Source organism: Miniopterus schreibersii, assembly GCF_964146895.1.
Source record: "Miniopterus schreibersii genome assembly, chromosome: 4".
In the NCBI taxonomy this organism is placed as follows: domain Eukaryota; kingdom Metazoa; phylum Chordata; class Mammalia; order Chiroptera; family Miniopteridae; genus Miniopterus; species Miniopterus schreibersii.
In genome coordinates, this window is record NC_138105.1 from 18,878,931 (window position 1) to 18,902,365 (window position 23,435).

The 23,435-nt window shown below is 51.9% G+C and overlaps 1 protein-coding gene across 6 annotated transcripts in view; it reads left to right on the forward strand.

Moving 5' to 3' along the window:
- NRG2 (neuregulin 2) overlaps window positions 1-23,435 on the forward strand; it is a gene marked incomplete at its 5' end in the record, with an annotated part of 175,791 nt that overhangs the window by 112,236 nt on the left and 40,120 nt on the right. Inside the window, one exon of one of the 6 annotated variants that reach the window (XM_081136525.1) lies at window positions 8,442-8,646. The exons of 4 other annotated variants lie outside the window; for them this stretch is intronic. In XM_081136525.1, the coding sequence (XP_080992651.1) occupies window positions 8,538-8,646 (109 nt within the window). Of the gene's footprint in view, window positions 1-8,441; window positions 8,647-23,435 lie in introns of those variants that run through there. One more of the 6 variants, XM_081136526.1, reaches the window with a different exon arrangement.

Below are 23,435 nucleotides of genomic sequence, written 5' to 3' on the forward strand. Positions count from 1 at the left end.
GTCATCCTCCTCCTTACTGTCATCATTGTCATGATGGGGAGAGGGGAGGGTTGATTTGATGCTATGGCCTGCAGCCCTAGGAAAACAGCAAGGAGTTCGGGGCAAAGTGCCCAGATACAGGTGCACAGAGCTCCTGATGCCATATGTGTGCGTGAGCTCCTGAGGCCAGGTGTATGCATGAGCTCCTGAGGCCATATGTGTGTGTGAGCTCCTGAGGCCATATGTGTGTGTGAGCTCCTGAGGCCAGGCGTGTGCATGAGCTCCTGAGGCCAGGCGTGTGCGTGAGCTCCTGAGGCCAGGCGTGTGCATGAGCTCCTGAGGCCAGGCGTGTGCGTGAGCTCCTGAGGCCAGGCGTGTGCATGAGCTCCTGAGGCCATGTGTGTGCGTGAGCTCCTGAGGCCATGTGTATGCGTGAGCTCCTGAGGCCAGACGTGTGCGTGCTGGTTCCTGGGGCCATTCCCACACGCATCCACAGACTGGCTTATAGGAGTAGAGGTTCCAGAAACCAGTGGTGGAACCTTCCAAAGATGAAAGGGAGGCTGCTAGGGGGGCCAGCTGCATGGGTGGCTGGTGATGGCAAGGGACGAAGTTCCTGGAGTTGAGAACATATTTGGAGACTCAGAACTTTTCTGAGTTTTATTTCTGTCTGAAGTTTTACCAGAATGGACCTTAGAGAGGATTTTGGTTTCCCTTGGTTCATAGGTAAGTAGGCCCAAAGGGAAAATATACCCCAGGAACCACCAGAAAAAAAGTGGCCAAGCTGAAAGGAGAAAGGTGTCCTAACCCTGTCTTGATATTTTATCTTGATATTTTATCTACTTGGAATTTGTATCTCTTGCTTCTGGGTGAATTGTGGTATCCATAGCCCCAGGGGCTCCAAGATCCAACAGCCTCAACATTCTGGTGATTCTTGCTTTGTAGTTAGTGCTGGAAATTTCATAACCTGTGAGCAGGAGTTCTGAGCAGAAGGAACGGGGTGATTTGGGGTAATGAGGAGAAAGAAGGCAGAGCCAGAGTTGGGTCTTCAGGATCCTTCAGGCCTGCCACAGCCACTGGGAAGTTAGTATCTGTGCAGATGTTCATTAGGTCCCAAGAGGCCTAAATCTGGTATGAGTACCAGCACCCAGACCAGGCCAGGGACGCTGGGCTGTGGTCCCAGGAGCAGTCAAGGCTAGGGTGGCAGGGCTGGGCTGGGTAGGGCTAGGTTGGGCAGGGCTGAGAGAGAGGAGAGAATTTTTTGGCTCCAGGCTCATAAATGCCTATATTGGGCAAGGCCTCTTGTTTCCTTGGGTGGTGACCAGGAGTCTCTCCAAATTTGCCAGCCTGGCTTAAATTACATCCTTCTGCCTAGAAATGGACTGTAGCCTTCTAGAGAAGCCCCTCAGTCCTCGAGGCCCTAGCCCCTCCGGCCTGACCTCCTAAGGTGGATGGAGAGTTATAAACAAATTCCATGTAATAGGCTGGCCCCTCAGTACCCCTGCTACACTAGGACAGGACCTGTAGGGCAGGGGACAACTACTCTTCCCTTGGGTTGCTGATCTACATAGTCACTGTGTCCCCAGGATGGTGTAGACAGTAGCTAAACCCTTGTGCATGGTCCCCACAGCCCCCAGGCCAGCAAACAAGTCATTATGTCATTACATAAATAAATTATGTACTTAACACTGGACTTGGTGTGTAAGTGCCAGTTAGCATTATTACTGTGTAATTAGGCAGTTAGCTTGAAGAGCGAGGCAGGCAGAAAGACTGAATCACCCCAACCCTTGGAGAGGTAGACAGGCTCCCACCTCTCACCCAGGGAAAACAGTGGCTCTGGGTCACATAAGAAAGTGCTGGAGTCTCCTAGGTGTCTCCATGCAGATGGGGCAATTTACCCCAAGGCTAGGCCCTTGAAGAGCATCCAGGTTTACTCACCTGGTACACATGCACACCTCAGGCTTTCTGCCAGGCTCTGAGATTACCTTCTTGCAGCCTAACAGAGGGGCTCACAGACAAGAACTCAGGGCTTCTGGCAGGCCAAGAGGCCACAGAAGGAAAGGGCTGAGGGAGAATGCGGGGCTGGGAGGAAGGCTTATGGACCAATAACATCTAGTCCCCACCTGTGGGACTGGGGACCACTCACCTCTCGCAGCTCTCTCCCCTCTTGCTGGCCAGCTTTGAGGGCTGCAGTTCCTCAGATGGTTGGACTATTAAGATCATCTGGTTCAACCTCTCATTTTCCAGATGGGGAGGCAGGCCAGAGAGGGAAAGGAACTTGCCCAAGGGCACCCAGCAGGTCCCCAGGGACACTGAAAGCAGCTTCTGGCCTCCCTCCCTCCCTCCTTTGTCATCTCACTCTCCCACTGCCCCTCCCTCATCACAGGCTGCTCCAGTTTCTCACTTCCTCTCCTCATCCTGCCTCCAGCTCTGCCTGGGCCTGCCTGTAGCCTCACCTCTCCCCTCATTTGCTCTCCCATTGCTACCTCTGCTTTCTTCTCCCGGCCCCTGGAGCCAGGGGAGGCTCCCCACCCTCTCTTTGGCCAATACTTTCTCTCTTGGTCCCTCCCAGCTTGTCTTGGAGCTCTTCCTTGGATGGACTGCCCCTTCCCTTCCACTGTCTTCTTGTTCCCAAGGGGGTCAGAAATAAAGGAAAGAGACTAAACTCCTGAGCAGGGAGCATGAATTCTCTTCTGGGTTTGGGACTGGGTGGGAGTGGAGACAGAGGTGCCCACCTATGGCAGCCCCCATAGCCAGGGCCCAGCTCAGGCTCCGAGACAGCTGACCTGTATCCCATGGGAGCAAAGTGAAAGGAGTTGGGGTGAAAAGGGCATGGCAAAGGAGGCGTGGTCCAGCACCATAGCAATGTCCTCAGTTCTGGAAGATCAGAAATGAATGAAGACTGCTTTGGAGCTTGGGTGGGCTGACTGATCTCAATCTCTCAGTGCCAGGGCTCAGGGAAGTTCATGCACTATGCTGTGAGTGTCTGTGCTGAGCAGGTAGGCACAATTCCGAGAGGCATAGCCAGGGTTTACATGTCTGTGTGTGGCTCCAGAGGCATTCTCACCTGGCAAGTAAATGCTTTTCCACCATGATCGCAAGTCCCTTACTCCTTCAACCACCATGATTCTTGTGGCCTTCCTGGGCTGGTGAGCACAGGGATCAGGGGGCCCGATTTATAGCCTGAGTTCCTAGTGTGGAAAGTGATCTGCTCAGATTAACCTAATCTCAGGGGCAAAACTGGGTCCAAGCCCAGGTGTCGTAGCATCTAATCGAGTCCTTCTGGTCCACACCATGCAGCCCCCTGTTTTTTGGCTGCCCAGTTCTCTGCAGGCTGTCTGAAGGAGGTGGCCGTATGAGTGAACTTGGGTGAGAGAGAACTCTGGAGTGGTTCACAGGGATGCTCAAGCTGCAACCAGGGTGCAGCTTCAGGGAGAGGCACTCTCTGGGCCTGGTGACTTGGGACTGGCCCCTATGTGCTCCTCTCCCCTATGGCTCCACCTGGGATCCAGTGCATCCTTGAGTCACAGGGGTAATGGGGCTTCCTAGGCCTTGCATAATCCTCCAGGGTGATGGGGAATTTCTCTGGTCCCACAGGGAGTGGCATCTTGGTCTGTTTCCTCCTCTGGCAGCCTCCCTGGGTGGAGAGTAAGGTAGGAGATCCTTGTGACTTGGAGCTGCTAAAATGGGCATGGCTGAGGGTAAGGGTAGCCTCATCTTCTCCAAGGACCTCTAACCCTGGTCCAGGGCTGGTTCAGGGGTTCCCTTCCCTGATGCTGGGGTGGTACTGAGGAACTGCTATAGGCTCTCCCTGGCTTGAGGTCATTGGTACTCTCCTTGAGGATTCCCACCAGGAACTGAGTCCAAGGGCAAGGGACTTGGTCCCTAAGACCCTTTTTCAGGAGAATTCTATGGGCAATCCTCTTGGAGCCCCAAAGTCTCAGGTGGGGGGAAGGGTAGTATGGAGTAGTTTTTTCCCCTTTTCACTCAAAGGCATTTTTGCACATGACTCAAACAAGTCTAAACTTTCCTAAACTTCAAAGTTTGCCCATGGCACAGCCTCAAAGTAGAGGGGGAAATGTTAAAAAGGAAAAAAGTTTGTTAGCCAGTTAAACATTGTGTTTTTGCTCCATAAAGGAATTGAATTAGCTTGTTATGTTACTATTAGCGTCCCATTGTGAAACCAGGGTTGGGGAGAGGCTTCTCCTCTGGGCCATGTGGTCTCTGGGCCCATCCCCAGGTTGGGCTCTTCACCCGCATGAGATTGTACAGGGCATTACACAACCTGTGGTAAGAGGAAGGAGTCCCCACGGCAATAGGCTTGGCTCCCAGGGTCATTTTCAGGCTCCTGGCAGGAGCCCTGGTCTGGGTTGGGGGTGCTCCAAGTGCCTGCTGTCCTCCCCCCAGAAGCCTTTGCTGCAGGTGCTGGGAGGCCAGGGTAGTGGGAACCCTGCCTGCATGCCTTGTGATGCCGTGTGGCTCTCTCCACCTGCCCGTGACCTAGGCACTGAGCATTGGGCACAGAGTTGTAGGTACTGTGTAGGTCATGAGGCCAGTCGTTGGCCTGGAAGAGGCCCTTTCTCTGCTTTCTATCCCTTTTCCACATCTTCTTGAGCAACACCATGGAGCTGTACTTACGAGTCTGGCTTTGGGTCCCCAGCTACAGAGGTTCCCAACCCTGCTCTGCCACTTACTAGTTGTTTGACTTGGACAAATAAAAATAACTTTGCCTCTGTGTCTGAGTTCCCTCACGCACAAAATGAGGATAACAGTACACTTACTTCTTAGTGTTTTGAAGAATTGTATATTAAGAACATAATGTTAGCTATTCTTAGTGCCATTTTCGCTGCCTTTTCTCTCTGGTTCAGGCCCTCTTTACCTGGCCCACACAATGGTCAGGTCCTGGCACATAGTAGACTGTAAAGAAATAGTTAAGGGTTGACCTGCTTAAATGGTTCCCTTGCCTCCACTCCCTGCTTTTTCCGTCCATTCTGCACATGCCAGTCAAATTAATTTTTCTAATGCACGTCACTCCCTCAAAAAATTATCAACGAATTCCCCTTATTTACTAAATAAAGTCCCAAAGCCTCAGCCTGGCAGTTCAAGTGTACCTCTGGCCTCGCACAAGCAGTGTGGCGTTATGGCGAGGAGCACGGCGCTAGTAAAAGGCGGCTGCGATGTGAGCCCTCACTTTGTACCTTCCCAGCTACCTGACTTTGAATGAGTGATCCCTTCATTCCTGGTCCTGTTCCCTTTTCTCTGACATTGAGATAATGATTGAACCTAGCTACAGGGGTGTTGTGGGGATGACAAAAGATAACACATATAAGGTTCTTATTAGCACTGTTAGCTCTACTAAGTGCCCAGTAGGTGTTTGCTGTATTAATTACTAGTAGCTCCCCGAGTTTCCTACCATAAAACCTGGTCTGCTCAGTGTCTCCTGAGTGAGCACCCAGACAATGCTTTCCCTAGGTCTGTGCCGCATACCACCCATCAGAACCCCTCACCTACACCCCAGTGAAATCCTCTCTATCCTTAAAGACCTTCAAGCCCCACCTTCCTCAACACTGTCTGGGTCCCCCAGCCCATGGAGCATGCTCATGTCCCCCGTTAGTGCCCTTAGTGTTTTCACTCGTATCATGCATTGATACGAGCCCTGAGCGGCCTTGGACTCCAGGAGAGCTCCACCTAGAAGTTATGTTCAGCTAGCTGCAGGCTCCCGCTTGGAGCCATTAGGTTTTACTGCTGCCCTGGGCCATTCTCCACTAGCAGGGCGGGGTCACTCACTCATCTGTCCCACAGGGAGGTACCGGACACCTACCACTGCCAGATGCCAGGCTGCCAGCCCTAGAGGGGCGACTCTAAAACTAAAAACGATACCAAGTAATGTGTGCTTATAGAGATACATAAAAAGTACTAAAGCAGCAGAAGATGTAATCTTTGCTCTCTACCACCCCTCACTACTTAAAAGCTTTTAGTAGAAGACCATTGCTCTTAGGATAAACCCCAATGTCTATACTGGGCCTACAGCGTTCTGTTCAAACTGACCACTGCTTGCCTCCCCTCTAGGATCCTTTCACACATGTGTGCTACCCCACACTCCCACATATATCCCATGTACATACACATATGCATTACATACAGACACGCATACACTCATACACACACACACACAAACACCCCACTTACACCCCTCAGCACACTGACCATCTTTTGGTTTTGCAGAGCTCCTTCCTGCCCCACAGCTGTTGAACGTGCTGTTGCTTCTGCCAGGAATGCTCTTCCCCAGCTCCCCTTAGTCCAGCCAACTTCTACTCATTTCTTGAATCCCAGTTTAAGTGTTTTCTAGGGAAAGCCTTCCCTCACTACAGTCTGCTTACTCTCTCAACCTGTGTGTCAACATATAGAAATGTTTATTGAATGAATATGTCTCTTTAATATTGAACACAAAGCTTAATTAATTTATTGTTTGTGTAATTAGTTGTTTGTCCATTCCCACCAAGACTGTAACCTTCGTGTAAGTAGGCCCATGTCCATCTTGCTCACGGCCAATCCCCAGCACGTAGCACTGTGCCTGAAACACAGTAAGCCTTACTACATATTTGCTAAATGAAGGAACAGAGAAGTAGACCAGGTCAAGAAGGGGGAAAGGCCATTTTGGGCAGAGAGAGTATGTGCAAACATATGGAGAGGAGACAGTACAGAGTGTGTGGCGTATAAGTAAATAGGGCTGAGGCATAGGATTGGGAGCTAGAAGGCTGTGAGCTGGGGTCCAATGGAATAGGGCTTTGGACTCAGTCTGGAGCTTAGGTTTAACCCAGGGTAATAGTGAGTGAAGTTATCTGGTTCAAGTTTTAGGAATGCTCACTCTGATGACCTTGAGGAAGTCAGAATCTATGGGACAGGAGGAAGAAGTGAACTGAGGCAAGGATTCGATGGTTGGGAAGGAGTGGATGTAAATATCATTTTGGAAGCTGAATGAGCATGGGGTTACAGGAGTAAGACCTGGGCTCTGGCTCTGGCTCTGGCTCTGGCTCTGGCTCTGGCTCTGGCTCTGGCTCTACCCAGTACCCCTCATTGCCCACCTCACAGAGAGTGACACCACATGAGTGGAGGTAAGTGTTCACTACATCTCAGTTGGATGTGGGAGAGGAAGCATACCTCTGACACTTTGTCTCCCCAGAGCTGCCCCCTTGTGGGACAGGCTTTAGTCCCCAAGAGTACCAGAGATCAATCTCTGGATGGACATTGCCTCCATCTTCTCTCTTTCTGTGTCCACTCCCCAGTTTGGCCTCAAGGTCTGGTCAGGCCCCCAGGTAGCCCTGGAGCCCCAGAGTCCTTGGCCTAGACCCAGAGTTCTAGCCTGCTGCAGGCTTTTCTAACAAGGACACTGTCCAGAGAAGCCTTGGGACCCTCTCCTGAGGAGGCAGAGGACTGGCTGAGATGATCTTTGACTGGGATTCCAGTTGGGATGGCTGTAAGGGGACACCTCAGGCAGAGAGAGGCAGGCAAACCGCAGGCTCAGGCTTTCTGGGAGCCAGAAGAGGGAGAGCATTTGCTATGTAACCCTTTCAGCACCACACCCAAGCAGAAGGCAGGACACTGTCCTTTTTGGCAGCCCTTGTGCAGTGGCTTGTGGAGAAGTGTTGTTGGGGGATTTGGGGGGAGGCCATGTCAGTATCTGAATTCACCTCCACCGGCCTTGAAGAGAGGAGCCAGCTGTTGGCAGCCTGGGCTGTCGGAGTGTGTGTGGGAGGGGGCTACAAGCCACCTGGGGCACCCAGGCTTCCCTCAGGCTGCAGCCCTCCCTGGCTAGGAGGGGCTCATGGGCCACAGACCCCTGCAGCCAAGCACAAATTGTAGCTGCATAAAAGGTATTCCCTCAGATGGTGGCATCCCATGGGGTTGAGGTCAGACTGTCAAGGTTGAGGAGGCACAGGCAAGCTGCCTGTAAAATTAGGGGGGTAGGAGCGCACCAGACGCTGGAGACAGACTGCAAAGAGCAAGGGCGCTTCCTACCCCACTGGGCTGTCCAGTGGGCTTCATTTTGGTCCCTTTTTGGGCCCTCCTCTGGCTGTCTCCCCACCCCCGTGCTGTCCTTAGCCTGGCCCTCGCTGCGGGATCTCTACTCTCCCCCCCTTTCTCCCCCCACCCCACCCCGGATCATGGCTCAGATGCCTCAGGCCCCCAGCCCAGCTCGAGCCCCCTCTCCGGCGAGGAGGTCTGTGGCACTCTACTGGGACGCCAGTCCTGCCTCGCTGGCTCCCTCGCTCGGTGGGCCCAGGGAGGGAGTCCAGGGCTCGGAGCTGCCCGCAGCCCACCCCCCTCCGCAGTTTGAGCGGGTGGGGGGGTGGGGGTGAGGGCTGCAGGAGCCCGGTGGGAGGGGAAGAGTTAAGGCTCGCAGCTCCCCTCCCCCGGAGGGTGTGACCGCCTATAAGACAGGCGCGCACTCGGGCACTGGGGCTGCAGGCGGCGGGGGGCGCAGCTGGGCGGCCGAGAGCGGAGGCCAGCCCTGCCTTCGGCACCTCGCGTCTCTCCCACCGCCCCAGAGCCCCCGCAGAATGTCGGAGCCCAGGAAGAGGGGCCAAGGCCGTGGCAAGAAGCACCGAGAGGGGAGGAAGCGGGAGCGGGAGCGGGAGCCGGAGCTGGAGCCCGACCCCGGGGAGAAAGGTAGGGTACCTCTGCTTGCCCAGAAACCCCGTTTTGCTGGGAGAAACCTGCCGCCCCGCTCACCTGCCCCCCCGCCCCCGCGCTGCGTTGCGCGGGTGAGCCTGGGGCTACGCGAGCCACAGCAGAGGCAGGGGTGACAGGCACCTACCGAGGGGCGTGCGTGCCTGTGGCCAGTCAGTTGCCGTGGCCGGGTAGGCTCGGGACTGCGCGCCGGAGCCCGGAGCCGGCGGGGGCTGTGCCGCCGGCCCGCCGCTGCCTCCCCGAGGAGGGGCGGGAAAGAGGCGCTGCCCGCGGGCACTGGCCTGCAGGTGAGGAGCGCCGAGCGGGCGGCAGCGTGGAGCCTGGGCACAGTCGGGGAGACAGCGGAGGAGCGGGCGCGGGGCCTGACCTGGGGCAGAGCGCTGGGAGCTGTCACTGCCTTCCCTTCCTGGAGCGTTCTCTGGGCTCACTCCCACCCATGTGCCACACCTCCGTGAGTTCTGCTCAGCCATTGGAGCAGGGCAGCCGCCTGCCACCTCTGGAGACCCGGAGGGGATGCCCAGTACAGCGGGCAAGCCCCAGGGAGTAGGGAGCCATTGCCTGTGTGACAGATATTTCCCTGGGGATATTTCCGTCAGACAGTTGTCCCCCTTAAGTCTTCAGGAGTGACTCCCTTGGACCTTTGGACTTGTCCCCAAGGAGGATGATCAGAGCCTGTGCTGAGACCCACTTTGGTACCCTCCTCGGGCAGCTGTAGGATGGAGGAGGAGGGGGCCCCACTTAGTACTCTGGTCTTGGGCTTCTCAAGGATGGGCCTAGGGCATGCAGGTCCACCCCTGCAGAAACAGGCTTGTACAGTTGCCTTCTTACTTCTTTTTCCTTTGGTAATTTGTTAATGCCTATTTTGTACTAGTCAGCAGGCTAAGCATATTCAAATGCTTCATCTCCATTTAATCCACGTAACAACCCTGGGGCAGGCATTCCTAGCCCCATTTTACAGAGGGAGGAACTGAGGCTGACTGAGGTTAAAGTCACAAAGTAAGTTCCAGAGACAGGTCTTGGGAACTTCAAATCTCTGCACGATGATGCCTGTTTTGCTGGATCTCTGTCCCACCTCCAGAGTTCCTGCCAGAACTACAACATAAAAATGTCTTCAAAAGAGTACTGGACTGGGAGTTGGGAGGCTTTAGCTGTGATTGAGAATTTGGCCAAATGACTTTCCTTTTCTGAATTTCTGTATAATGAGGGGCGGGTAGCAAGGTTGCCTCTGAGGTCTCTTGACTGGAAGAACCTAGGAGTCAACAATACCTTCAGTCCAGTAGAGAAAAGTGCCTAAGGGAATTTAAAGGCCAGTGCTGTGTTCTCTTCCATATAAAGAAATCCTCCTTGCCCATTTCTGCTGGGTAAGTGTGTCTAGGAGCCTTCCCTAATGAAAGGGACACTGAGTAGTATGTGGGTCAGCTTATGCTGGCCTCATGTGGTGTGAGATGAGCTCCTAATCTGAGACCTGAAGGAATTCATGATGCCTGTTTTCAGGATCAAAATTCATGGGTTGGGCTCAGTGAGCCACCACTCTTCTCCCCGCCTCCCCACATGCACATCCTACTGTGGGCACCTTGGAGGGCTGGCTAGGTAAGGGCACCCTCCCAATGTGAAGGTTGCAGGAGCTGAGCTGGTAGCAAGCCACTTGGTAGGCTTCATCAGGTGGGAGTAATAGTGCCAGGGAAATTAGCAGCTTGCTACTAAGGGTAGAGTATGCATTGGGGCAAAGCACCTTCTACCCAGGTGAGAAAGTCCTTCTTCATGTCTAATTATAATCTTCCCTGCTGTCTTTTCTTCTCTGCTTTCTCTTGTTCCCTGCTTCCAAGTGGACAGCCAGCTCTTCCGAATGTCTTCTTTTCAAGGAGTTGGCTGGTGAGCAGATACCAAACAAACCCAAGGCCTACACTAAAGGGATTTGGGAGACTTGAGACATTCTAGAATAGGGAAGGTATAGGGAAGGGCCATACTCTGAAACAATATATTAGGAGAAAGTATCATGTGCATGAGAAGCAACGGTCTTCAATCCCTAATATGTGACTTGGGGGGTAGGATGGATGCGTAAGTCAACAGTGACCTGCAGAGATGGAGGCCTCCCTCGCAGCGCACCTCCAGCCCACCCGAGGCTGCAGGGTCCTCTTACTGCACACTCAAAGTGCAGTTGGAGAGGGGTCTTAGCCAGGGAAGGGCCACATTTGCTAGAAAGATTGGGAGGTGCAGACATGGGGAGTGTGAGCAAGTTTCCGTTAAAATCTTCAGCTTAAATGGGGGAGAGAATCTGGAAAGTGGGAGGGAGAAAGGAAGGAGAGAGAAGGGAACATTAATGAATTGGCTCCCCCAGCCATGACCACACATCCAACAGCCCCCCCCCCCATCTCCTCCCTGCCGCACACACACAGACCAGTGTCGGGAAATGGGCTTTTCCCTGAGCCTCAGCACAGGAGTGCTGGGTGGGGCTGAACTGCAGGTGTGAGCTCTGCTCCATGACTCACAGAGTTCATGGGGCTGATGCCTGGTATCCCTACCTGGGGCTGGGTTCCCCCACCCCCTACCTCCCCTTATCCCAGAGGATTTGGATGGAGTGGCTGGCATAGCCTTGCCAGCCTTAGCGTAGTGTTGGGGGGTGGGTCATTAGCCCATTCATGTACCTGGGTCCATCCTGCTCTGCCTCTGTGTGACCTTGGCACTGCCCTCCCTCTTTGGGCCTCTGGAAATGCTCTCTGCTCTCAACTCTCACCTTCTCCATGGCAAGCTCAGAGCCCCAGCCCTCAGGCCCTGTGTCTCTGAGAATTCTGAGAGGAGGAGAGTTGTGAGATTGGGGAGCAGGAATGGGGGGGGGTGCTTTCCCAAAGAAAGTGATAAGCTCTGGAGATGCCATGCTATTTTGAAGAATAACTTGAGAATTGGGTTCTAGGTTACTGGTTTTTTCTGTATGCCCCCTGAAAAACCAGTCAGGCTTTGACAGGAAGGTGCCCTCTGTTGAAGCACCCTTGTGAATTGGGAAGCTGTGTCTGCCACAGGAGGGCAGGGTGGTCTTCACTCAGGTGTCCTGGAATATAAAGGCAGATTACCATCACTAGTTGAGAATTCTGAATACATGTCATTTGAATGGGTGCAATGAATCCTTGCAAGGTCTTTCTCTCCCATCTTTCCCATCTCCTGCTTCTGGTAAAAATAGTGCCCTGACTTCTAGGACAAACTCCAGTCTTTAGGCTGTCCTGGTAAGAGGCACATCTGCATGTGGCTGAGCCACATCTGGCAGTTGGTTTGGCAGCCTCCACCTCTGGCCTTGGCCCCTGGCTGACCCTGCTGAGCCAGGCACCTGGAGTAATCCTCCTGCCATTCTGGGGCTCAGCCTGTGCCTCACACTCTGCTCCGGCTCCCTGGCACCTCAGGGTTCATTAGGAACAAAAACAACAAGCAGAGAGTGACTTTGTACTTCCCAGCAGTCTTTCATCCTGTGAGCTCAAAGCACTTTACAGACCAGGACTCATCGGTCCTCAGCCCAGGTCCCAGGCATTCAGTGGAGGGGACAAGGGGACAGAGAGCTCTAGTTTTCCAGATTGGCACAGCAGTGGGGCTGGAGTTGGGCAGTGAGTCACCTGGGGTGGGGGAATCAGGTGGCCAGTAAGTGTGGGATAGAAGTAAAACTGGACTAAGGACTTCAGGCTGCAAACAGAGGGAATATTCTCCCTTAGAAGTATATAAGCTGGGCCCTTCCTCCCGCCAGACCCTCTGGCCTCTGTGGGCTCTGTGAGCTGCTAGAGGAAGAAGCAGCAGCTTCATGGGAAACAGAGACCCTTTGATTCAGATATTGTCAGGAATCCCCAAGTGATCCCTGTTACTGCCCTCTGCCTTTGATGTCAAAAAGTTCATGGCCAAGTCAGAACAGCCCTGACCTTAGGGTAGTGCCAGAGTGGGAGTGTATGGAGGAAAAGATGCTGGTCCAACATGGGTGGCCCTAGTCGTGGCCTCAGTGGGCTTCCTAGAGTGGCTGCCCATGCCTGGTCACCCCCACTCACCCTTCTAGGCCTCCCCTGCTCCCTAGCCCACAAGGCCGGCCTGCCAGACAGTTGGCATACAGAAGAGAAGAGTTGGGCTTTTTAAACACTGGCAAAGCATTGCCAAAGTTTGAGATGTGGGGCCCATCAGAATCATGATCCCATTGTGTTTTCCAACCATTTCTTTTTTTAAAATTTTTTAATTTTTATATTTTTTCATTTTTTTAGTTGATTTCAGAGAGAAAAAGGAAGAGGGAGAGGGAGAGAGAGAGAGAGAGAGAGAGAGAGAGAGAGAAACATCAATGATGAGAGAGCCATTGATAGGCTGCCTCCTGCAAGCCCCCGACTGGGAATTGAGCCTGCAACCCAGGCACGTGCCCTGATGAGGAATCGAACCTCAATCTCCTGGTTCATAGGTCGATGCTCAACCACTGAGCCACATCGGCTGGGCTTTCTCACCATTTCTGAGACTGTAGTCACCATACATAACTTAGCAGAGACGAGTGGAGCAAATCCTCCTTGTCATTTTTCAGCCCAGCCCTGGTCTAACCATCCATTTAGCAAGACTTCCAGGTCCTGGTCACATGGTAACTATACAGATTGCATGTGCTTTTGCTCACTTTTGTGTACTCAGTTCTGCAAGCATTCACTGACTCCTGCTATGTAAAGAAATAGCCACTGCCCTCAGGATCGAAGACAGATACTCACACGAATAACTGTGACAAGAACCAAGTGTAAGGCCAGAGGTGTGTGCAGTGTATGGTGAGGAGAGGAATGATTTGTTCTGGGAAGGTGTAGGGAGAGCTTCACAGAGGAGTTAACATTTGAGCTGAGCCTTGATGGTGAATAGGAATTCACCAGGGCAAGGAAGGGCCTTCCAAGAAGTAGGAACATGACCATGCTTGGCAAGGGGGTCAGAGAGGAAGGAAGTTATCATTTTCTGAGCATTTACTACATGTCAGTACTGGTTTTATGAAGTATAGGTATTATTTCATTGTTTCCACTTTACAGATGAGAAAAATGAGGCAGCCTATGCCTTGCCTGTGGTCTAGCTGTGAATTAGCAGCAGGGTAGAATCTTAAGCTCAGGTCTGCCCCTGCCCTGCCTCACCATGCACAGTTCATCTGGCTCTGGGCTCTTCCACAGTCTGCCTCTCAAGAAAAACCAGCCAGATGCAGAGGATGCTCTGTTTGTCCACTTATTGCAGCCGGTCCTCCCATCACTTCTACTGGTCAATTATTTCCTTGCTGGGCTCTTGAAGGGGTTACAAAGATGAGCAATGAGTCCCTGCCCTCACAAGGAGCTTGCAGTGTGACTATGGCAAACAGGAACCATGCAGCACTGACACAGGAGGGCAGCCCCAAGGTCCTGAGCCTGCACCAACAGGTAGGAGTTCCTGGGAAGAGGTTATTATGGTCAAGGCAGAAGCCAAGCTGGGTGTCCAGAGAGTTCAGCTAGATCTAGCACCAGTCTGGGTAGTATTCTGGTCCTATGGACCCCCTTGTGTAAAAGATGAATGTTTAAATCAGTGAGAACCTGATTTAAAGCATAAGTTGGGAACTTGACAGAAATGCAAAGCCTTGGGCCTCACCCCTGACCTATTGAATCAGAAACTGTGGGAATGGGGCCAGTATGCATGTTTTAGAAAGCCGCCTGGTTGACTGTGATATGTGCTAAAGTGTGAGAAGCTGGTTGAGCTGGGTGGCCCAGCCTCCCAGAACAAAGTCCTATAGGGAGCCTGTCAGTCGCCAGTGTCTTAGTGCCAGGAACGATGCTTAGGGGCTGCAGGCCGTCATTGGGGAATGGGCTCGCCACCTTGTGGGACAACAGAGATGTGTGGACAGACCTAATTGCAGTTGCCAGGCTGACCCTGGCAAGGACTGATCCAGAATGGATAGGAGAGACTCAGCCCCATCCACGGAATCTGGGAGGCTTTCTGGAGAACATGGGCTGAGATGGACCTGGGGAATGGAAGGAGATCTGAAAGGGCTGGGCATTCAGGCTGAGGAAGCCACATGAGCAGAAGTGAATAGGACATTTGGGAAATGAAGGTACACTGCTCATGGTGTGTAGGAGGGAGAGACCAACGGGGCCAAGCAGTGGGTTTTCTGAATGTCAGGCGGGTGAGTTTGGACTTACCTTCGACAGACTTCTCTGTGACTTCCGGTGCAGTCAGGTGTGGCTGGATCTGAGCTCATGGTCCAATTCCTTCACTGTAGAGATGGGGAAACTGAGGCCCAGAGAGAGCAGTCCATACGCAAGGCAAAGGGTTTGACAGCTACCGGGCAAGAATGAGAGCAACAGCTTCCAGAGGAACTGCCGCCTCACCCGACCCCTGCAGCCTCATGTCTCCCACCGCCCACAGGGCTCCCCAGTCAGATGGAATTTCTCTCAGTTTCTTGAGTGCCCTGTGATCTTCTGCCACGGTCCTCTGAACCTGTGGTTCCCTTTGCCTGCAGCACTGTCTTTCTTTTCTTGGCCAACTCCTGTCATCCTTCAGGCTCAGCATAGTCTCTGCTCCCTCTGAGGTGAGGAGGGAGGGTGAGTTGCATCCTCTGTGCTCCCCGCAGCGCCTCCCATCCTACTGTATGTGCAGTACCCCACTCAGCAAGAACCTCCGCCAGGGTTGAGGCCGTGTCAACTTGACCCTCAGCACTTGATATGTGCCAAGTACCTAAAGCACGCTTGAATGTACAAATAAAGGACAGCCCAGCCGGCGTGGCTCAGTGGTTAAGCATTGACCTAGGATCCAGGAGACCCCGGTTCAATTCCTGGTCAGGGCACATGCCCGGGTTTCAGGCTCGATCCCCAGTCGGGGGCGTGCAGGAGGCAGCCAATCAATGACTCTCATCATTGATGTTTCTCTCGCTCTCCCTGTCCCTTCCTCTCTCTGAAATCAATAAAGACATATTTTAAAATAATAAATAAATGAATAAATAAATATGAAGGAGGACATTCTCAAGCTCTCACCTCTATACAGAGACCTTGCTGGCCTCTCACCTGTTTGCAGAGGGGAAGTCTCATGGGAAGAGGCTTTCCTGGGCAAGCTTCCCTGCCGGTGGCCAGGGGCCCCTCAGTGGCTGGGAGACTGATAGACTGAGCAAGGGTATTCCTTCAGTGAGGCCCCCAACTTTACCATCTGCTCTGGTGTCCTGGGAAGATGCCTGCTTGGGCTGAGGGGGAGGGAAAGGACTGAGTTTGGGAGAGTATTGGGTGGGAAAGGGCTCTGGGATTAGCTATCAAGGGTCCCCACCCTCCCCTGAGTGCTAGTGGCAGTCTTGATCTGGGCCACTCCGAGGCACCCGGCAGTCACAGTCCAGCCTTATATCATGAATCCGTTTGTTCTGCCAGCGATCAGTGAGCACCTACTCAGCGCCAGACACTGGGAACATAACGCTCCGGCACAACCCTCCTTGAGGCCTCCATAGTCTAGCAAGTTATGAAATTAGTTTGCTCCAAAGTAGGAAGCCCCAAATAGGGCAGGAGAAATGCTCAGGAAGTCTGTGTGAGACAGATTGCTTCTGGCCAGGTGAGTTAGAGGAGGCGGTGGCATCTAAGGAGATTTAGATTAATAAGAGCTGCCAGCTATTGAGCTCTCTCTGCTCCAGGTACTGTGTGCTAAGTTCTTACATCCAGTACCACCATTAATTCTCACCACAGATGTAGGAGGTGGGTGAGATTGTCCCTGTTTTACAGATAAGGAAATAAAGGCTCAGAAAGGTTAAGAAATTTTTCTAGTTATACAGGACAACAAGCAGAGCCAGAGTGCAAGCAACCAAGACCAGTCTGAGCTCCCCCAGCCTGCATGTCTGCCCTCTTGACTGTGCTCCTGTGTGGGGAATGGCATAGGTAAGGGAACATGAGGCAGGCAGAATACAGAACAGGAATGTCTGGGAGTAGCCAGTGATTTTGGTCTGCCTGGAATATAGAATTCCTGAAGGGAAATGGCAGGGGGAAGCAGAGAGGTATGTAGGGGAAAGGGGCTGGTTTACTGACCCAGTAAGCTTCCCCGGGGGGCCGTAGCCATCAGCCAACGAAGGCAGGTGGCACTGAGGAAGGTTTCTGAGTGGCCAGAAGCATATAGAGGTGACTCTGCCCCATGTCCATTGCTAGTGGGGTGGTACTGGGGGTGGGGGTGGAAGCAGTACAGCTGAACGAGTGCCTGGCAGATGATGAAGGGCTATGAGGGTAAGGTAGAAGGTGGATGTTCTTGACCTTTGGGGAGAGTCAAGAGAGACAGTTGTCAGAAATGACAAGTGACTGAAAGAAAGAACCCAGGAGCAAGAGTGGTCTTGGGAGAGGAGATAGGGAAACTGGTTTCCCACATGTTCTATTTAAGCCAGTGATTGAATGTCCAGGCAGTCATTCGTTTGGGGTGAGTTCTTTCCAGCCACCTTTCACTCACTGGCCAGGGCACAAGGACCACATCTCAGCCCTTCCAGACCCCAGGCCCAGAGCGCCCAGGCCAGGGCTCTCTGTGCTTGTGGATGGACTTACAGGGAAGGAAGCCAGGCCTCTAGCAGCCTGGCCCCCCTGCACTTCTAGGGTATCTATATTTGATGAGCACATGAGTCTTATCTTTACCTCTATCAGGCCTGGTAAAACCTTTCCCCTGAAATCCATCATTTCTGAATTCTTGTATTTTATTTTATTTTATCTTAAAAACCCACGTGACCTTGACATTGTACTCCATCATACGTGTGTTCACTTTAATACAAAGGTGCTGCTTTTTCTTACTAAAGAGCTTGGCAGACCCTTCAGAAAGAGGCCATGAGAACATCCTGTGGCTTTGCCTGTATCCCACTTTGAGAAGCAGGTCTTGTCTGGGGTATAAGGTGCCTCCCTTTCCCTTGCCCCCACTACATTTCCCATGACCCAGAGTTTCAGAGACAACTTTCTCCAGCCAGGCTGGGGAGGTAGGAAGTGCAGGCCCATCCTAACAGGAATAGGGACTCTAGGATCCTCTCAGGTTCCTCGAGCAAGGGGCTGCCTACTCCATCAGCAGCAGGCCCTCTCCACAGTGTTTTCTGGGCCAGGGCCCGGCCTTCCCCAGTGGGAAGATTAAACAGAGTTTGGGCAAATGGTAATGGCCTTCCAGGTCTGTCACCTCTGCTTTGTCCCTATATTCACTCCCAGCGGCTGAAGACATAATGGTTAGAAACTTCCATCTCTCCATTGAGAGCTTTCTCTTGCCTTTCTCTTATCCTCTAAAATAGGCTTAGCATGGTTTATAGATGAGTCATCTGAGGCCCAGAGAGGCTAAACTACTTACCTAAAGGCAGACAGCTGGAAAATCAGAAGACCTGGATAAAGACCTAAACTGCTGCGTCCTCAGCTGCCATGCTTCCCTCCATTAAGCACTGCTTCCCCTGGGCCTCATCTGTGCCATCTTTAGGTGTCTCTGACCTGTGCTCCTGGTAAGAATCCAGAGAAACTATGTGTGCGGAGTACCTGGGTGCTATCCCAGCAACTGGCACCTCTGCTTGTGAGCCTATGCAATCTCCCTCGATGTAGGTGACAGCCCCCAACTCCCCCATCTCTACTGCCCCATCACGTGACTGTGTCTCAGCTCTGAGCCTAGGCAAGGAGCTTCAGCATGCACCTGCCTGACTCCTGGGGCTGGCATCTCTGCCTTGGCAGGGCCCCGAGGAGGCCAACATTTTGGTGAGGATGCCTGGCTCCTGTGAGAGGAGGCTGAGGGTGGCCATAGCGTTGACCCTGGTGGTCAAGCCAGGCCTGTTTATACCCTTCGCTCACGCTGTATGTTGGGTGTCAGTGGGTGCGTGTTTGGGGATGGGCAGGCAAGAAGCTTCAGGGCAGGAGCCATTTCTGTTGGTCTTGGAGCGGCCAAGTTTTGTCTGTTCCTCCCTCCTTTCTGGTCTTTCTCCATCTGTCCTCCTGAAACAGCATCAGCCTCCCCTCTCTAGCTCCATCCCCATCCAGCCCTGGACCCCCTTCTCTGCCTTCTAGCTGAGGAGCCAGGCACCTGGTCTGCTGAGCTGAAAGCCCATCAGATCGGGACTGGCTTTCACTGGGCAGGGAAAGTGGCCTGTGGATTTCTCACCGGCCAGTGCCAGCGTGGTCCTAAGCAGGAGGCAGAGCCCCACCCGAGCACAGGAGCCAGGCTGTCTTGTTCAGCATCATATCCCTGACGGCTGGTAGGTACCCAGGGTATCATAGGCCTGTAGGAGGTGGGGATTCATTGGATGGGTGTGAGAAGAGGGCAAGGCAAGCCCAGGCACCAGGCCGGGCCTGGTTGGCTAAGAAGATGTGGCTCAGGGGCCACTCCCTTTGGGAGCCTGCCTGTGAGTATCAAATGGCTCTTCTGCCGGCCACGGGAGAATACGTGACTGCCTTTCACAGAGCAGGCCCTCTGTGCCCACGTAAATCTGCTGTGTTTTTAGTTGTTGTTTTTTTTCTTCCTCATTTGAACTTGGAGTCTGTAATTAACCTCCTATAGGTCACTTTGTGGGTAGGAGAGGGGTGGGGAGGGGCCGACCCGCAGCCGGCCAGCAGCAGGGCAGTGGGAGACTTTGATGACAGGCGGGCTGGCCGCATTGTCTCCAGGTGTTGTGCTGCAAAGGGGACTGCTCAGCCTTAGTCATGAGATGAGGATCATTAACCCTTTTAAGAGTCCGCTGCCCCTGCTCCCTGGTTGCCAGGAGGGAGGCCAGGCCAGGTCCTCCCTGGCTGGGCTGCCTGGCCATGTCCTGGGCGTCTGTCTTGCTCTCAGATCTCTGCAGGCTCCGCACCCACCGCCCACTGCCGAGAGGAATGAGGTCAAACTGCTGGCAGCAGCGGTATCTTCTGGCCTCAGGGCTGGGATATGGGAAAGGAGCAGCCCTGGCTGTTCTCGCTGTTGTTATCTTCAATGAGGTGCCTTCCGAGGATTCCCCATCAAACACATACAGGCCAGATGCCCTGGCTTGGCATGAGGTTACGAGGAAGCAGAAGCCACCAGGTATCCCACTTGAGATGTGTCTTAAGGTTTTAGGGGACTCATCCTCGAGAGAAATCTTTTTATGGAGACCTGGATCATCCTTGAGAGACCTTTCTCTTGTTGTTATGAAACTGCCAAAGAGATCTCCCCACACCCCATACTCTGGAACCCCCACACCCACACTCAGGAGAGGCCTAGTCCTATTGCTTAGATGGACTCTCTTCCAGGATGAAGGGAGCTGGACAAAGTGACCTCATGAAATGTGACAGCTCAGCAGAGAGGGCTTGGTCTGAGGGGGAGACTTTAAGGGAGGTGACAGGAGAGCTGCTCAACACCAAAGGGACCATCTATGCCATCACCTTGCCACCTACACCTCCACATGTGGGGAAGGAGCAGCCACAAGGAAGCAGGGTATTAGTGACAGTCGTGGGAGCGAGTGTGGGAACTTTCACCCTCTTCTCCTTCATGCTTCTACCTGATGCCTCTCATCTGCTGCTCCCCTGGGTGCTGGGCCTTTGAGAGGCCCCCCTGCATGGGGAAGTGCGCATGGACCCTGAGGACTATGACTCTTCCCTTTGGCTGCAAAGCTGAATTTATAGAGAAGACTACTGCAGTCTCGTTAATGTTAGCAGAACGTTGGAGACAACCTAACAAATTCATCTGAACAATGGAATATTATGCAGCCATTAAGATGATTTAGATCTGTATTTCTAGATTTGGGGAAATGTTTTTACAATATGTTGACTAAAAAATGTAGAATGTAAAACATTTTAGAGAGAATAGTCTTGAAGGAGATATTTGAAAATGTTGCTAGTGGTTTTCTCTCTAGTGGTAATTGAATGGATTTAAATGTGTTTTTCTTTTTCCTTACTTGTATTATGTAATTTTTCTACAACAACAAAAAAATGTATTTCTTATGTAACAAAACAATAACAGAGGGGAACAAGCTAAACTGCTTGTGGGACAGGATTGGCTACCCCGTGTATGGCTAGTCATTTTTGTCTGGGACAAAGCACAGAACCTGGCACCAGTAAAGCACTCAGTACACACACGTCAACTGACCGGGGGGTGAGTGCTTGCCCAGTGGGCTGCTTCAGCTGTTGTCCTGACAGATCCCAGTCGTCGCAGGAAACCTGTTCCTCTGCTTGGTTCAGCTTTGGCTACAAGACACTCTGGGGACACAATACAGTGGTTTCCATACTAGCATTGCATTCTGGGTCCTGGTCCGTCATAGAGACCCAAACAATACTGGACCCAGATCAGAGAGGGGGCCCAGGCAGGGGCTAGAGCAGGCCCAGGCAGGGACTAGGGCGGGCCTACTTGTATCTGAGGCCCTGTAAACTCTCTCTCCAGGTCCTCAAAGGTCTACTGTGTGACTAACCTCTTAGCCTTGTCCCAGGTGTCCCCAGGGACTAGTATTGGATACAGTGGCTGGAGGCCACAGTGGGACAAGCATGATGCTCAGAATAAGAATGAGCTTAAAATACAAACAGTAAGATCAAGTCATTTCCTGACTTGTAAGCCTCTGATATGTTCCCATCACATCTGCAAAACAAATCCAGGGCTGTCTTGGGGAGGCTGTTCATGCTCCTCACCATCGAAAGCTCTGGGCCAGGAGTGAGGTTGCAGAGGTCCTCTGGGCATTGTTCAGGGTGCCACCTGGTGGGTGTTCTTCTCTTTCCTGCCACTTGAGCTGCTGCCCCTCCCCACAAGGAACTTGCTTGAAGCAAAAAATCAAAAAAACGAGCAAACAAAAAACACATTGGCTGTCTTCAGGTCCTATTCCCTTTCAAAATGTACATTTTTCGCTTTCAAAGAACTGTGAACTAAGATTTCTGTGAGCAGGGGCCAGGACTAGACATTGCTAGAGTGGGAGACATGGTTTTTAGTACAGTGGTCCCCCCTTATCCTTGGGGGATAAGTTCCAAGACCTCCAGCAAATGCGTGAAGCCCCAGATAGTATTGAACTCTATTCAGGGCATCCCAAAAAATGTATACACACTTTGAATGATTATAAAATCAGTGTTTATTAACATACAGTTCATTTTCAAAATTTAAAACAAACTACAGAAATGAATAATTTTTTTGGTCAATGCCTGTTTTCAAACTGCTGACCATTCGGGTCCAGGCCCTGCTGATAATGCGAAGCAATGGAATTGCAAACATCAAGAATCATTTCGTTCGGTATTTGTGCACCCTCAGTTTGTCAACTGTTGCAGGTTTTGCACCAGAAACTTTATCTTTTATGTAACCCCATAAAAAGAGCCTAGTGGCACTTTAGGATAAATTTTCTTTGTTCAAAGCTTAGTCTGGCTTCATCCATTATTTCAAGTCAGTTAAACCTGAAAAGGAGTGAAAATTAAGTGAGTTACCAGCTATTAAAGTGTGTATACAGCCCTGGCTGGTTTGGCTCAGTGGTTAGAGCGTCGGCCCTCAGACTGAAGGGTCTCAGGTTCAATTCTGGTCAAAGGGCACATACATCGGTTACAGGCTCGATCCCCGGCCCCGGCATGTACAGGAGGCGACTGATGTGTCTTTCTCATATCACATTGATGTTTCTCTCCCTCCCTCCCTTTCACTCTTTCTGAAACACAATGGGAAAAAATATCCTCAGGTGAGAATTAAAAAAAAAGTGTGTATACATTTTTAGGGGACACCCTATAGATACTGTTTTTTCCTATGCATATATACCTATGATAAAGTTTAATTTATACATTAGGCACAGTAAGAGAGTAACAACAATAATAATAAAATAGAACAATTATAATAATATACTGTAATAGGAGTTATGTGAATGGCTTTGAGGCCATTATGAAGTAAAATAAGGGCTACTGGAACACTAGCAGTGCAGTACCAGCCAGTCCACCTGATAGCCAAGGCAGCTACCAAGTCACTGACAGTCGGGGAGCATCCATAATGTAGCCGCGCCGGACAGAGCCCGACAGCCTGAGATTTTATCATGCTACTCAGAGCAGCACGCTATTTAAAACTTAAGAATTGTTTGTTTCTGGAATTCCCTATTTAATATATTTGGTCTGCAGGTAACTGAAACTTCGGAAAGCGAAAACACGGATAAGGGGTGATTACTGTGTCTCAGCTGATTCTTGTGAGGAACTGTTAAGCGAGATAAAAGAGGACTCTTTGTAAAGAACACAACATGATTCACATATGTGGCTGTTTTCATTTTGTCACCCTGTAGACCAGTGCTATGCAGGAGGAATATACTGTGCTCTGCATAGATAGTTTTACAGTTTCTAGTAGGCACACACAAAGTTACCCCAAAAGGGAGGAGTGGGACAAATCCAGACTTCTTGTCTTGACTCACGTAGCCACGTGTCAGTCACCTGGGCCTACCTCTCCAGGCTCCCCTCACACCACCCCTTCCTTCCAGAATCTTCTGGCCACATGGGCCTCTTATATCTAGCTGCTTATCACTGCCTCATAGTTCCTGGTGATTATTTGCAATTATGAATCCTCCTCACTAAAGCTCAGGCTCTGTGAAAGCAGGAACCTTATCTGTCTTATCCACTACTATAGTCTCAGGGCCCAGAACAGTGTCTGGCATGTAGTAGATTGAATGAATGAACGAGTGAATGAATGAATGAATGAATGAGGAACAAGGGAACTAGATGGGATTGTTCTGAAGTGAGTAGACTATCCAGAAGTGGCTATTGGGTCATACGAGGTTCTTACTGGATGGGATGGGCTCCTTGTGATCTGAAATGTGGTCTTGGGGTCTCCATTGGTGGCAGAGAATGACGTTGGAGCCCCCCGTTCTTGGGCCCTCTGAATTGGGGTCATGCCTGTTGCTTCTGGGGTCAGTGTCTATG